This window comes from Jaculus jaculus, chromosome 13, assembly GCF_020740685.1.
Source record: "Jaculus jaculus isolate mJacJac1 chromosome 13, mJacJac1.mat.Y.cur, whole genome shotgun sequence".
Taxonomy (NCBI): Eukaryota; Metazoa; Chordata; class Mammalia; order Rodentia; family Dipodidae; genus Jaculus; species Jaculus jaculus.
The window spans coordinates 1,820,392-1,836,332 of NC_059114.1; the positions used below are offsets into that span (position 1 = coordinate 1,820,392).

The following is a 15,941-nucleotide window of genomic DNA, read 5'->3' on the forward strand; positions in this document are numbered from 1 at the left end:
CAAGAGAGAGAGAGAGAACAAACAAGCCGGGTGTGGTGGTACACACCTTTAATGCCAGCACTTCATAGGCAGAGGTAAGTGGGTCTCTGTGAATTTGAGACTACATAGTGAATTTCAGGTCAGCCTGGGCTAGAGTGAGACCCTACTTCAAAAAATAAAAATAAAATAAAAACCCTACATTGACCTCCCCCAAAAAAGGAAAGAACAGAAACTGAACTAGTAGCTCAGTGGCAGAGTATATGTTCAGTATGTGCAAGGCCATGGGTCCATCCCCAACCACTACAAAGAAAGAAAACCGAGGAAGAGCTTGGAATGTTCCAGAAGTGGAAGGACCAGAGACTGGACCAGTCGGGGAGATACAAGATAAGCCAACTGAGAAACAATGGGATAGCTTATTTTTGTAATGCTAAAGAAGTCCCCTAGGCTGCAAGACACCCCATCTGTGCTGCTAGGAGAGGGAGCAGGCCAGAGAAGGCCCAAAAAGGGAGACACATGGTAAAAGACCAAGAAGTCTACAGATCCCCCACCTGTGTTGTCTCCAGCTCCAAATCAGCCCCAACTCAAAGTGACTTTTCTCAGTGGAACCATGAGAGCAGATTGGCCAATACTCTGAAGGCTTGTTTCCTAAGCTTTTGGTATACTGAGCCAGAGGGAGAAAAGTAGTGATGATCGATGCTTCCTCTCTACTGACACTTTCCAGAACATTCTCAGTGGCTTTTTTCCCCATACCTGATAAATGAACCCAGAGCTTCTTGGAGACTATGCAAGTGCTTTACCACTAAGCTCCTCCACACAACCTAGGCTTCTTTTATTCACCTACTATAAATCACTTGAATTTAAAGTGTTTCCCAAAATGTCCAATTTTAAACAATAGTATAAACATTGGAAGAAGTCAGAACCCAAGATGTGCTACCTCAACATAAATCCTCTTTAATCCTGTAAGGCACCAGGAAAGTGACCCCTAGAGAGAAACAGACAAATCTGAGAACTGGAAAGACTCACATTCCCTTAGAAGGCAACCTCTGAAACAGCTCACCCAACTCTGTGGGAGAATGCCACGTCGTAGCACACCCCAGAGACACAGGGGTCTCTGGAACCAGTGAAGATGCTACATCATATAGCAAAAGGGACTTCACAGCTGTCCCTATGGATGTTACCGATGGTAACATTATCCTGCATTATCTAAAGGACTCAAGACCAAGAGGAGCTGTGAAGTGCACAAAGTATTCCCTACTGAAGTCTGAAATGTCAAAGAAACAGCCATTGTTAGAATGGGATAAAGAAAACACGAAAGGTACCAGCTCTGGCAGCAAAAACCAACTCTTGGCAAACAGCCAGGAAAGAAAGAGGAGACCTCAGTCTTACAATGCAAGGAAAGGAATTTGGCCAGCAACCCGAATGGGCTTGGAAGCAGGTTCTCTCCCAGAGCCTCCACCAAGAAAATATATATTGCCCATAGGGCGTGGTGGCTCACACTTTAATCCTTGCACTCTGAAAAATGGCTTTGAGTTTAAGGATAGCCTAGACTAGAGTAATACCCTGCCTCAAAAAAAAAAAAAAAAATTATTGCCAACATCTTGACATCAGCATTCTACATTCTCCAAAGGTTACCGGAACCTCTGACCTAAATGCCCAAACAGAGCTGGCAGTGCTGGCACATGCCTTTAATCCTAGCACACTGGAGGTGGAGGTGGGACAATCCCTGAGTTCAAGGCCAGCCTGAAACTATATAGTGAATTCCAGGTCAGTCTGGGCTACAGCAATACCCTACCTAGAAAAACCAAAAACCACTGGGTATGGTGGTGTATACCTTTAATCCCAGCACTCAGGAGGCAAAGGTGGGAGGATCACTGTGGGTTTGAGGCCACCCTGAGACTATGTTGTGAATTCCAGGTCAGCCTGGGATACAGTAAGACCCTGCCTTAAAAAACTAAAAAAAAAAAAAAAAAAAATACAAGGCCCAGAGAGCTGAAGCACACCCCTTTAATCCCAGCACACAGGGGGCAGAGGTAGGAGGGGCTCTGTGAGTTCGAGGCCAGCCTGAGACTACATAGTTAATTCCAGATCAACCTGGGCTAGTAAGAGATCCCAACCTGGGGGGTGAGGGGGGGGGAACAATGCCCAGATATCAAATCTGTGTTGTTTTATGATGTTAAATGTGTGGTCATTTGTTATTATAGCAACTAAAAAAATAATACACATGCAAGAGTATCTTGCAGGGGGCAGGGGACGTGATTCAGTTCCTCTGGAAGGTATTAAATATTTAATCAGCTTCAACCAAAAAGCCATCTTCCCCTGAGCCCCAGACACTTCCCAGGCCTCCCAGCACTGCCAGCAATGATAACTCACTCTTCTGGTTCCACAGTACTGGTAAGGCAGTACCAGGCCTTCTTTCCCAAAGAGGAGCCCTTGCCCCTGGGGACTTTCCTAGCAAGGGCCCAGAAGATGATTATGCCTCAAGATCTCACTAAGCAATAACTCAAGAACATCAATAAAGCACTTGTTTCCTGAATCTGCAAAGCCTGCAAAACGGCCCCGTAGGCTATTCCCAGGTGGTTCTTGACACCTGGGAGCCACTGTCCTCACACCTTCACTGTACTGAGGTTTCCCAACACTCAGCCCAGCTCCCTTCCTTCCACTCCTTCACCCCACCCCCACCATCCAGTCACCAAAGACTGTCCCCACATTCCCCTTTCTCTGGAATTTATCTTCCTCTTTCAGTTTCTACTACAGTTAAATGCAGACCTTTGTAATCCCCTACCAAATAGGCCATTTACCACAATCAATTTATGGCGCAATAAGATAGGCAGTGATCTAGTACTGAGATTATAAGAATGAAAAAGGCCAGGCCCTCTAATCCTAGCACTCCAGAAGCTGAAATAGGAGGACCGCCAGCCACCCGGAATCTGAGGCCAGACTGGGCTACAGAGGGAATTCAGGAACGCCTGGGCTAACCTGAGATTCTGCCTCAAAATACAAACAAGGCTGGAGATGGCTTAGCAGTAAAGGAGTTTGCTGGTGAAGCATCTGGAGCTGGTTTGCAGTGACTGGAGGCCAAGGTGCGACCATTTTCTCTCACTCTCTAGTAAATAAATTAAAAAACCAAAAAAAAAAAAAAAAAAAGACAGGTCCCTACCACGCAAGAACGAAAAATTTCCCAACACGACCTAAGTGGCTTCTCTTCCGTCCTTAATTCTTCTTCAGAGACTCTGGGACCATCTCATCACCTCAAAGCAGTCGACCGTCAAATACAGGCTCAAATCCTTAGCACAACACCCTACTGCTAACAGTAAAAGCTGCAGCTCGTCTTCATTCCATTATCTCCTGAACTTCCCAGATCTCCAGCCCCAGACTTTGGTCTATAAAAACAGTCCTTCACGAGGTAAGGATTCACACTTCCTCAACTCTCCGCTTGGAATGAAGGCATATCACATTCCTACTTGCCTTTCGAGGACTTATTTTTCATTTGAGTCTGAACGACTGCTCCTGGTCAGCTCTATCTAAGTGCCACTTTGCATGACCCCCCCCTCCGCTGCGCCAACTCCACTGAACATTGGCCGGATTGTACTGTCTGCTCTGCCGGACAGTTCCATCCCTATGCGAATGGGGCTGTGGTGCAATCAATTTCCTCACAAGAGTACACATCAGAAAGCTCAGTAAAAACTGCTGGATGAAACAAGCGCTCGGAGTTGAAAGGATGGAGATCTGTAGGCAGAGGGCATTTAACCCCAGCTCTTCGCTTCCTCCTCCAGAATCCAGAATCGTGCCCTCACAACTGCTTCCTGCCACCCTTCGGCCAGGTGCAAACACTCCTGGGCCAGCAAGCATCTCTAGACTGTGTCCTCGATGCCCACAACACGAACACCCGTCCTTTCTAACTTCATCTTCCATCCACCCTCCTCCATCCAGTCTCTCTCGCTCTGACCCAGATGCGCTTTTTTCTTTTCTTTTTTGAAAAAGAAGTCACTGAGCTCCTGGTCCCGGTAAACCTGCCTCTTTCCCTTTCCGTATCCAGTGCGAATCACAGCAGAGGGGAGAAAATCGAAAAAAGGAAAAAGTCTGCACCCAAAGCACAGATGACGAATGAAAAAGCTCGGGGCGATGACTCATGGGCCAGGACGCACGGGTTTGCAGAGTTCGGCCCCAGCAAACAAGCAGTGCGCCCAGGCCCTGCGGGGGGCGGGGTGCAGCGGAGCGGCGGGAACGCCGGCGCCCCAGGACGCTCGCAGACCCCCGGCGTCCCCGGACACCCCCCAACCCGCAGGTTTCGGCGCCCAGGGCGGCAAAGCAGGTCCAGCTTCGACCTCGCCCTCCCCGCGGCGAAGATCCCACCATCACGCCCTCGGCCTCGACTCACATTTGACTGACCAGCTTCTGCCGAAAGGCGGCGCTACGCCAATCGGTCTCCTGCCCCGAGACGTCCATGTCGGTAACCTAGCTCCCGCAGCCCGCTCCCCGAGCCGCCGCCGCCGCCGCCGCCGTCGCCGCCGCCTCCTCCTCCTCCTCAGCGCCAGGCCTAAACCCGGAAGCCGCCCGCGGCCCCTGACCGCGCCGGAAGTGCGCGGAGAATTGTGGGGGGGTCGCGCGCGGGCCTATGGGAAATGGAGTCCCTGCGGCGCTGGGGAAAGGCGGCGGTAGAGAAGCGGTATTAGGGAATCAGGTCGTGACTAGTCACGAGTACCGGGTGGAAAACGATCCATTTGGTTCTTGGAGAGATTCTACTGCCTCCTAGTGGTGCATAGAAAGAGCCTTTAATCCCAGCACCCGAGAGGCAGAGGTAGGAGGACTGCCGCGAGTTCGAGGCCATCCTGAGACTACATAGTGAATTCCAGGTCAACCTGGGATACAGCGAGCGAGACCCTACCTTGAAAACTAACCTCCACAAAAGATAAAAGAAAAGAAAAAGAGGTGGGGGGGGGGGCTGGAGAAATGGCATAGTGGTTAAGGCAGTTGCCTGCGAAGCCTAAGGGCTACAGGTTCGATTCTCCAGGTCCCACATAAGCCAGATGCACATGATGGTGCATGCGTCTGGAGTTCAGGCCCTGGCCAGCCCATTCTCTCTCTCTCCCTTCCTCCCCTCTCCTTGTCTCTAATACATATATAAAAATAAAGCTTTAAAAAAAGAGAATGTAACACCTGTAGGAAAGGATTATAATGTTGTATTTTGCTTTTTTTTTCTCTGATATAACTTGACATCCCATAATTTCATGACATAGTATCACCATTTTGAAGTACAGATTACCCTGGTCCAGTAATTTTGGTAACTAATTAAACAGGGCAGTGCATTAACAGGTCTGTGGTAAAGGTAATGGAGCACTGACACTTCTATCACAGGGCTCTCTTCGGGACTCCAGCCATTACTTCCTCCTCCCTCCCCCAGCTGTGTCAACTCTGGCCTCCACATGTACTCACACACCCACACGTGACCACACCCATAGGAACGTGCAGACACACATGCGCACACACATACACATATGTCGAAAAGAGACAAGATAACAAGAAACAAGGGAACTAGGAAAAACCACAAAGGTACTTCCAGGACAAATGGCTTAGTTTAGAGCTGGGCATAATGGAAAATCTCTGCAATCTCAGCATCCTGTTTAGTCAAGTGTTTTTTTTTTTTCCAGTAGAAAATGCATTTATTCAAATCATGTTGACATTCAGTATATTTTGAAATAACACACATAGTTTTATCAAAGCTGCATTTCAATTTAATCACATTTCACTCCAAATTCTTTACATTTCCAAAAATAACTTTTTATAAAGCTTACTATTTTGAGCTGGGTGTGGTGGCGCACGCCTTTAATCCCAGCACTTGGGAGGCAGAGATAGGAGGATCACCGTGATTTCAAGGCACCCTGAGACTCCATAGTGAATTCCAGGTCAGCCTGGGCTAGAGTGAGACCCTACCTCAAAAAACAAAAACAAAAACAAAAACAAAAAAAACAACAACAAAAAGCTTACATTTTGTTTCATGTAATACAGTCTGCCAATCTGTATTTTTATGTTTTTCCCTCAAAAATTAGAATAGCTTATGAGTATATCATATAAAACTAACTGGTATATTACACACCAAACAAAAGTACAGATTCTGTACAGTGTATTTAATAACATATATGTTACAAGAGACTAAAATGCCTTGTTAAGAAATCTTTCATGGAAAAACTGCATTACAAAATGTGGTATTTTTAGCTGGACATGGTGGTGCACACCTTTAATCCCAGCACTTGGGAGGCAGAGGTAGGATAATCGTTGAGAGTTTAAGGCCACCCTGAGACTACAGAGTGAATTCCAGGTCAGCCTGAGCTAGACTGAGACCCTACCTTGAAAAACCAAGAAAATAAATTAATAAATAATAACAGTAGATTTAAAAAAATGTGATGTCTTGCTACCAGTGATTTTTCCCTTCGTGAATTTCTTTCAGAGAGCATCAACTGTCTATTGAGCTTCATTAGCCTGTTTTGTGTGTACTGTAAAGCTCATTTTATTTTCCATACTATAGATCTGAAAACAAGTATCAGCATTCCCCACTGCCACGTAAAACAACTAGCCTTCATTTCCATGTTGAGGAGATGAAGTCCTTTTATATTCACGCCTACTTACACAGAGATGACTTTATGACTGCTGGGGCTTGCCTTTGTAAATATTTGTTCTGTGAAAAATGCTGCTCCATATGTAGGAATTTCGTAACAATTCTTTAAGAACATGCGTTGCAGGGGATGCATTTCTTTACTGACATCTTCATTTCTACTAAGATTTTGTATTTATGATTTGTCGAGTGTGGTGCCTTACTTTTCAGCTTAGTAATAGGTACAATGGATTTTAGATTTTCTTCATTTAAGAAACCTTGTTTGTGCCGTGAGTGGTGGTGCATGTCTTTAATCCCAGCACTCAGGAATCAGAAGTAGGAGGACCGCCATGAGTTCAAGGCCACCCTGAGACTATAGATGAGACCCTTCCTCAAAAAAAAGAAAAGAAAAGAAAAGAAAGAAACCTCCTTGTTTGTATTTCTTACTCTCATAATTGCCATAAACTATTTCCATGCTTTGGTTTGACAGAACGATATGATCCTTCCATTCTATAAATTCAAACTTTTTCATATGGTTTGGAAATGAGTTCTTTCAATAATTTTGCTGCTTATTCACAGTTGTTTTATTTGTTTTCTTCACAAATATTTAATGGGGGGCTGGAGAGATGGCTTAGTAGTTAAGGCACTTTACTGAGAAACCAAAGGACCTAGGTTTGATTCCCCAGGACCCACTTAAACCAGATGCACAAGATGGTGTATGCATCTGGAGTTCATTTGCGGCAGATGGAGGCCCTCACATGCCCATTCTCTCTATCTGCCTCTTTCTCTCTCTTTCTCAAATAAATTAATAAATAAACATTTAAAAAAAATAAGCCAAAGTGACCTTGGGACAACTCAGAAGGTATCATGGTGCTGGAAAGAAGTAACTAGAGTACCGAGTAACATCTGGATCACACCTTCCAAGGCTCAGGGTCTAATGCGGAAGAGGTGGTGGAAAGAATGTAAGAGCCAAAGGAAAGGTTGGATTCCTTACAACGTGCTCTCTCCAGACAAAAATTTGGCCTCCGTATCCATGACCTCATAGTGCCTGACACTACCTACATAAGATCAACATAAGAGGAGGGAAGGATCATGACATCCAAATAGAGGAGAGGCTTATTGAAATTGGGTGTGGGTGGATAGAGAAGGGAATTTCAAAGGGGAAAGGGGGGAAAGGGGGGATACCATGGGATATTTTTTATAATCATGGAAAATGTTTAATTGAGAAAAAAAGATATGCAAAAAATAAATCAATCAAATAAAAAATGCAGGCTAAAAAATAAATAAAAATAAAAAAAATAAACTGAGCCTGGTGGCACACACCTTTAATCCCAGCACTCGGGAGGCAGAGGTAGGAGGATCGCCATGAGTTCAAGGCCACCCTGAGACTACACAGTGAATTCCAGGAGAATCTCTACTATGTCATCATGGCCTCCACCAGAGCAAAGTGAGTAGGAAAGCTAAACTGTCTGTTTAAATGGTTTGGATTGCACTTTCCTTTCTCTAATAATATACGAGTGGCCTCAACTTTGCCATACCAGCATGCATAATGAATGGGCACCCAGTGGTCACTACCTAGTTGGTTGATGGAAGATTTCTCATTGAGAAGATGACTTACTAATTCTGAATCTCCTTCGCAGGCACTTTGGTGGTGAGGAAAGTCATCTACCCACTGTCCTTTGTCGTCCATGACAATGCTCATGCTTCTCTGCCATTCTTCCCATTTGGGGATTTGGATTTTTGAGTAGTCAGGACCTCCTAGACCAAAGTATGGATTTATTACCACTTTATCTACCCAATCTGTATACTGAAGATCTGATCTAAATAGTGGGTTGTAAATACAGGTATCTGCTTTCTCTAGGGCTGATATTTTACTCTTTATTTTTAGTGTATTGTAGCCCATATGTAGTGAATTTTCTGACTCACCTGATTCTGTAGCATAGGCAGTGTTATTTATTTATTTATCTACTTTTGTTTTTTTCCAGGTAGGGTTTCACTCTATCTAGGCTGACCTGGAATTCACTCTGTATTGTCAGGACTGGAACTCAGGACGATCCTCCTACCTGTGCCTCCCGAGTGCTGGGATTAAAGGCGTGAGCCACCACACCCAGCTATATGCAGGGGTTTTTGACAGTTTTTATCTGTGGAGAAGGTCGGAAGCTGGAATTAAACGAGACTGTGCATGACATTCATCTAACCACTTATCCAAGACTATCAACATCCTTGCTGTGTCACAAAGTGTGTACTGGCTTCACTACAGACTTTCATAATATCTTGTAAGCAGTAAAAAATTGGACATCCTGGAGTAGAGGTATATTTAGTATTATCCTTGACAACTGATGGAACAATAAATAATGCTGCTTCTCTGCCTATCCTCTCTCTGTCTGGAGGAAGTTTCTTCATTACTACTACTCGTTTTCTTCATAGGACTTAGCTCTGTATTCCTGAGAGTTGAGACTGGCAGTATTCTTAGGACGAATAACGGCAACATGTGCATCTTCTTTCCCATTGCTGGAAAAATGCCTGTGCCTGCCACCTCTGCTTTCTTTCTCTTGCTTGATGGAGGCTGGATGTGGATGTTCTTGTTTCCCTAGTGCAGTCTCACCCCAGTGGGCGGCCAACATTCTCTCGGACCACTACCTGCACCTCTAGGGCTGGGGGCATCACTACCTTTCTCTCTTCTCGTCTCAGCACCAGTCATCCATCACCCTTTCCAGAAACTATGGGCTCCAGGGCTCCCAGGGCCTCAGCCTTCCATCATGCCACTACTGGGTAGTCAAGTGTTTTTAAACCTTTCATTTTGTTTATTTATTTAGAGAATGGTTGTGCCATGGCCTCCTGCCACTGTAAATGAACTCCAGATCCATGCACCATTTGTATTTTCAGTGCTCAGGAGACGGAGGCAGCAGGACTGCTGAGAGTTCTGTCAGCCTGGGCTATATAGTGAGCTCAGGGTCATCATGGCTGCAATATAAGACATCATCTCCAGCCAGTGTGGTGGTGAACACCTTTGATCTCAGCACTTGGAAGGCAGAGGTAGGAGGATCACTGAGTTCAAGGCCACCCTGAGACGACATAGTGAATTCCAGGTCAGCCTGGACTAGAATGAGACTTTACCTCAAAAAAACAAAAAATTTTAAAAAAGCATTGTCAGCCAGGTGTGGTGGTGCACACCTTTAATCCCAGCACTTGGGAGGCAGAGGTAGGAGAATTGCCAAGAGTATGAGGCCACCCTGAGACTACATAGTGAATTCTAGGTCAGCCTGAGCTAGAGTGAGACCCTGTCATCTCAAAAACCTAAACAAGGGACTGGAGAAATGGCTTAACAGTTAAGGTATTTGCCAGGACCCATATAAGCCAGATGAACAACGTGGCACATGCATCTGGCATTTGTTTGCAGTCACTGGAGACCCTGGTGTGCCCATTTTCTCTGTCTGTCTTTCTCTCTCTGCCTCGTTCTCCCTCTCTCAAATAAATAAATAAAAACAAATAAGTAGACAAATCCAGGGCTACAGAGATGGCTTAATGGTCAAGGTACTTTTCTGCAAAGCCAAAGGACCCAGGTTTGATTCCCCAGGACCCATATAAGCCAGATGCACAAGGTGGTACATGAATCTGGAGCTGATTTGCAGTGGCTGGAGACCCTGGTGCTCCCATTCTCATTCTCTCTCTCTCAAACAAATAAGTAAATAAAAATATTTTCAAAATATATAGAAACCAAAATAGGGCAGGGCATGGTGTCACATGCCTTTAATTCCAGCATTTAATAGGACTGCTATGAGTTCGAGTCCAGCCTAGGACTACAGAATGAATTCCAGGTCAGCCTGGGCTAGAATGAGACCCTATCTTGAAAAGAACAAAAAAAAAAAAAAAAGAAAAGAAGGAAAGAAAAAGAAAAAGAAGAAAACACAAAGGGCTGGAAAGATTGTTCAGTGTTTAAGTGTACTTCCAGGGTAAGCAAGAGGGCTTGAGGGGGACTGCCAGAGTTCAAATCTCTAGATCTCACAACAGCCACAAATGCCTGTAACTTCAGTCCACAAGGGGGCAGAGTCTGAGAATTGAACCCAGAAAGGTCTGGAAACAGTTAAAAGAGAGTCTCTGGCTCAAAAACAAGACAAAGCAGAAGAGCAACAGAGCAGGACCCAGGACACAGGATATTCCATTCCAGCCTCCATAAGTTAATGATCTTTGCCTCAGGCTAGTGACCATATGTGGTGGATACCTGTGGATACACTACACACATACACACTTAATAATAATAATAATAATCCAGGTATGGTTTAATCCCAGCACTCTGGCGGCAGAGGTAGGAAGATCACTGTGAGTTCATGACCACCCTGAGACCACATAGTGAATTCCAGGTCAGCCTGGGCTAGAGCAAAACCCTACCTCAAAGTACACAACAAGGGCTGGAGAAATGGCTTAGTGGTTAAGGTGTTACCTGTGAAGCCTAAGGACCAAGGTTCAATTCCCCAGTACCCATGTAAGCCAGATGTACAAGATGGCGCATGCGTATGGGGTTTGTTTGAAATGGCTAGAGGTCCTGGCACTCCTATTCTCTCTCTTTCTATCTGCCTCTCTCTCAAATAGGTTAATATATATATATTGGTTTTTCGAGGTAGAGTCTCACTTTAGCTCAGGCTGACCTGGAATTCACTATGTAGTCTCAGGGTGGCCTCAAACTCACAGCAATCCTCCTACCTCTGCCTCCTGAGTGCTGGGATTAAAGGCATGCACCACCATGCCCAGTAATAAAATACTTTTAAAAAAGACAAAATGGGCTGGAGAGGTGGCTTAGGGGTTAAGGTGTTTCCCTGCAAAGCCAAAGGACCTCTGTTTGATTCCCTAGGACCCACGTAAGCCAGATGCACAAGGTAGCACATGTGTCTGGAGTTTGTTTGCAGAGCATGGAGGGCCTGGCATGCCCATTCTCTCTCTCTCTCTCTTTCCCGCTCTCTCTAATAAATAAATTTTAAAAAATAATTTAAAAAAAAGACATAACAGGTTGGAGGGATGGCTTGGTGGTTAAGGCGTTTGCTTGCAAAGCCAAAGGACCCAGGTTCAATTCCCCAGGACCCATGTTAGCCAGATGTACAAGGGGGCACATACATCTGGAGTTCATTTGCAGTGGCTAGAGGCCTTGGGTGTCAATTTCTCTCTCTTTCTCTGTCAAATAAATAAATAAGTAAAAATAAAATATTTTTTAAAAAGACATAACAGGAGGGACTTACCATGGGATATATTTTATAATCATGGAAAATGTTAATAAAAATTAAAAAAAGACATAACAATATAAGGGATCTACACTCATGTATCGATACGTTAACAGGAGAGGGTTTGTTATAAAAGTGAGCTCCCTTGAGCCAGGCATTGTGGTGTACACCTTTAATCCCAGCACTCAGGAAGCAGAGGTAGGAGGATCAATGTGAATCCAAGACCACCCTGAGACTACCTAGTGAATTCCAGGTCAGCCTGGGCCACAGTGAAACCTCAATAAATAAATAAATAGAGTTCTCCATTCTCTCTCTCTCTCTCTCTCTGTGTATGTGTGCATTACAAGATGCAGATAACCAAATAAATAAATACATATTCATTACAAATTACTCAGTCTATGGTGTTCTGTTATAGTAACAAAATGACTAAGACTTTCCCCTAGGAAACACACACATCCATAGCGACCACTGGGATGTCCTGCCTCCAACTATCCTGACATCCCCTACCTCTGGATCTTGAACTTTCCATTGGCAAGCCACCTGGAAGTGTTTTCTAAATGGTCAGATGTGACAGGGGAGTTTCCCTTCCTTCCAATCCTGGCCAGACACACTATCTGCACACCCGTGTTGTAGAACACTGTCCTTTGGGCCTGATGTGGCCATTGCACTTTTGAGCTGTGAGCAACCATGATTCCCAGAAGTCAACCTGCATAGACAAGTTGCTTGGGGAAGTGATAAAGTCACCCATTAAATTACCCATGCTCCTGTATGTAATGTCAGTTAAACCCACAGGTTCATCAAGATATACTTGTGTGGAATCATTTCTTTGTTTCTGTCATTGGTGCCCAATCTGTTATAGCAGCAAAATGACTAAGACTTTCTGCTAGGAAACACACATCCATAGTGACCACTGGGATGTCCTGCCTCCAACTATCCTGACATCCCCTACCTATGGTGAGCAGAAGTTGGTTCAGAAAAGTCCAGACAACAATCCCTCATCCCCACTCTCTCCCCTCACGTTGTGGTTGGATCAGTCCTCATCTCGGGGTCCAGGCTTGTCCCCATGGCACTCTTGTCTTCACACCTCAGTCATGGCAAGCTGTTCTCGTCACTCTGAAGGGTAGCTCCCAAAATACCATCAGAGACCTCTGTGGTGATCTGTTCCTGTTGCTATCACAGATGCCATGGCCACTGTCTATCTCCATGCTCAGCTTCACCCCCGCTCTCCATTTCAGACTCAGCTACCTGCACTAGCCACTGGCTGCCTTAGCTGAAGGTTCCCTTGGGCCATATTCAGCCTCCATTGGCAAAATCTGTTCTCTCCAACATTCCCTTCAGGCTCAGAAAATTCTTGTGACCTCCCAAGCACTCAGATTGATGGCTTTTTATCTCCATAACTTTGCCGACATTATCTCCTTCCCAGAATATTTTCCCTTGTTATTTATTATTTTTATTTTTCAAGATAGAGTCTCAAGATAGCCCATGCTGACATGGAACTCAGTTTGTAGTCCCAGGCTGAATTGGAACTCACAGTGATCCTCCTATCTCTGCCTCCCGAGTGCAGGGATTAAAGGTATGTGCCACCATGCCTGGCCTATTTCCTTTCTTAAAAACATTTTTATTGTTGGGTGTGGTGGTGCATGCCTTTAATCCCAGCACTTGGGAGGCAGAGGTAGGAGGATCGCCATGAGTTCGAGGCCACCCTGAAACTACATAATGAATTCCAGGTCAGCCTGAGCTCAAGGGAGACCCTACCTTGAAAAACCAAAAAAAAAAAAAGACAAAAAAAACTAAAACATTTTTATTTATTTATTTGCAACAGAGAGGGAAGACAGGGGGGCCTTCTGATACTGCAAATAAACTCTAGATGCAAATGCCATTTTGTGAATCTGGCTTTACATGGGTACTGGGGAATTGATCCTGGGCTGGCAGGCTCTGCAAGCAAGCACCTTTAACTGCTAAGCCACCTTCTAAACTCTGGAATACTTTTCTCACTCCCCCAAAGTCTTCAGTCACATAGCTGACAGATATCTTCCTGGAAGAAAGTTGACTTCCTCTAGATGCCTCCTCTCCCAGCCAGATAGCCCTACTCCTTGGGCCCTTGGCCAATAGCAAATTAGGTTCAGATAGGACAGAATTTCCTTCATTTGTTTAATTTTTTTTCTCTTTTCTTTTCTTTTCTTTTCTTTTTTTTTTTTTTTTTGAGGTAGGGTCTCACTCTGGTCTAAGCTGACCTGGAATTCACTATTTTCCTGAGTGTATAATCATGTAATCATGTCTAGCTTCATCTTTTTCAAAAGAAGCCACCTTCAAAGACATCATTTTATTTTATTTATTTATTTAAAGAGAGAGAGAGAGAGAGACAAGAGGTACACTGGGGCCTCTTGCTACTGCAATAAAACTTCAGATACATCCTGGACTTTGTGCCTATGGCTTTATATGTGTACTGGAGAATCAAACAGGAGCCAACAGGCTTTTCAAGCAAGCACCTTTACTCTCTGAGTCCCCCAGTCACCTTTTCCCTGCATGTTCCTAGACACTCCACAGCCCCTCTCAAAACCAGTGGGAGCCTCCAGTTTGATTCCGTCTCTGAGGAGACTCTATGGCTTTAACTTTAACCTTGGACGTTGCCATGGAAGTGTGCCTACCAGAACAGGATCTTCCTGGAGGGAGGTAGAGAAAACTGAATGCCAAGAGCTTTCTCAGGACTGCTGGGGATAGGCAGGGTTGGAACTGGGAATCAGATATACTCCAGAATTCTTTGACAGTCTATTCTCTCTAATTCCAGCAGGGGGCATGGGATCTCCAGATGTCTGGTCAATTAAAAAAAAAGGGGGGTAGGAAAAAAAAGGGGTGGGGGGCTCACAGTGCTCTTTGGGTGCTGATGAAGGTGAGGCTGGAGGGCAGCTTGTACTCATTGAGACCCCACACCTCTTGGACCATGGCGGAGGGAGATACTGCAGCACGAACCTGCTGGCTGTGGAGACTGCAAGTCTGGAAGAGCAGCTGCAAGGATGGGGAGAAGTGATGCTGATGGCAGACAAGGTCCTGCAGTGGGAAAGAGTCTGGTTTCCACCTGCCATCGTGGGTGTCGTCTCTTTGCTGTTCCTGATTATCTGTCACCTTGATCCATCTGTGCTGTCTGGTGTTTCCTGTTTGGTTATGCTTTTGTGCTTGGCTGATTACCTTGTTCGCATTCTAGCTCCTAGGATCTTTGACTCCGATAACTGGACCACAGAACAGCAGCAAAGATTCCACGAAATTTGCAGCAACTTCGTAAAAACTCGACACATAGCTGTGAACTGGTGGAAACGCCTCTTTACCCTAAAGGAAGAAAAGCCTAAAACGTACTTCACAAGCACGATCATTTCCCTTGAGGCAGTTGCTTGGGTGGGACAGCAAGTGCACAACCTTCTTCTCACCTACCTGATTGTGACTTTTGTACTGTTGCTTCCTGGACTAAACCAGCACGGAATCATATAGAAGTACATTGGAATGGCCAAGAGGGAGATAAGCTTCTCAAACAAAAAGAAAAGAAAAATGACTAATGCATCTGCCTTACTTGCTGTGGTCAATGGAGTATGCTCTGCGCCTGGGAACACTCTGTGATAAGCTGTCTGGATACTAAAATGTTACTGCAGTAGCTCTTTGTACCCCCCGCAGCTTTGCCCTTGTTAATATGAATTCACACTTACCAAATGAGGTCTTGTGCATAGCCTCTTAGTGTCAGGTATAGCTGGGTGCAATCTTATCAGTTGTCCTTAAATGGACAACTACTTAGTCAAGATGATTTGTTTTGATTTTTCTCACCCAGGGCTGAGGGAATTTTTACTTTTCATAATTTCAGTGGTGAGCTTTACTACTGTACATGTAACAGTGACTAGCTAATGGTTAATGATTGCTTTAGCTAGATTTAAGGTAGTGGTCTGTGGCTACAGGAAGCTGGTTCTACTCTGCTTCCATCGTCTGCTTCAAAAAACTGTCTGTCTTCGTGAGTAGAGACCAAGTTTACCACTTTTGATGACGAGACCAAGTAACCTCCATTCCTCACTCTGTTTCTTGACCATGGAGAAGAGTCCCCATGGACAAGGTAAAACTTGATTCCATGCCCTAGTATATGAAGGCCTTTCTCCTGTGTAAACTGTAGCCATATTTAGGAA

The 15,941-nt window shown here is 44.9% G+C and overlaps 2 protein-coding genes and 1 pseudogene across 4 annotated transcripts in view; 1 reads left to right on the plus strand and 2 right to left on the minus strand.

Moving 5' to 3' along the window:
* Nucleotides 1-4,480, minus strand: part of Med15 (mediator complex subunit 15) — a 47,999-nt gene extending 43,519 nt beyond the window's left edge. For all 3 annotated transcript variants that reach the window (XM_004670802.3, XM_004670800.3, XR_006633179.1), the window contains exon 1: nucleotides 4,358-4,480. In XM_004670802.3, coding sequence (XP_004670859.1) covers nucleotides 4,358-4,425 — 68 coding nt within the window. In that variant the 5' untranslated portion in view covers nucleotides 4,426-4,480. The remainder of the gene's footprint in view (nucleotides 1-4,357) is intronic.
* Nucleotides 4,481-7,956: 3,476 nt separating this feature from the next.
* Nucleotides 7,957-9,192, minus strand: LOC101599627 (annotated as a pseudogene).
* Nucleotides 9,193-14,747: 5,555 nt separating this feature from the next.
* LOC123454249 (ADP-ribosylation factor-like protein 6-interacting protein 1) lies at nucleotides 14,748-15,272 on the plus strand. Its single transcript, XM_045133131.1, has one exon. It carries the CDS (start codon nucleotides 14,809-14,811, stop codon nucleotides 15,262-15,264), a length of 456 nt encoding a protein of 151 aa, XP_044989066.1. The 5' UTR covers nucleotides 14,748-14,808; the 3' UTR covers nucleotides 15,265-15,272.
* The last annotated feature ends 669 nt before the right edge of the window (nucleotides 15,273-15,941 follow it).

Bases quoted from the DNA above. Each gene is read 5' to 3' on its own strand.
- LOC123454249 (XM_045133131.1), top strand. From the start codon at position 14,809: ATGCTGATGGCAGACAAGGTCCTGCAGTGGGAAAGAGTCTGGTTTCCA.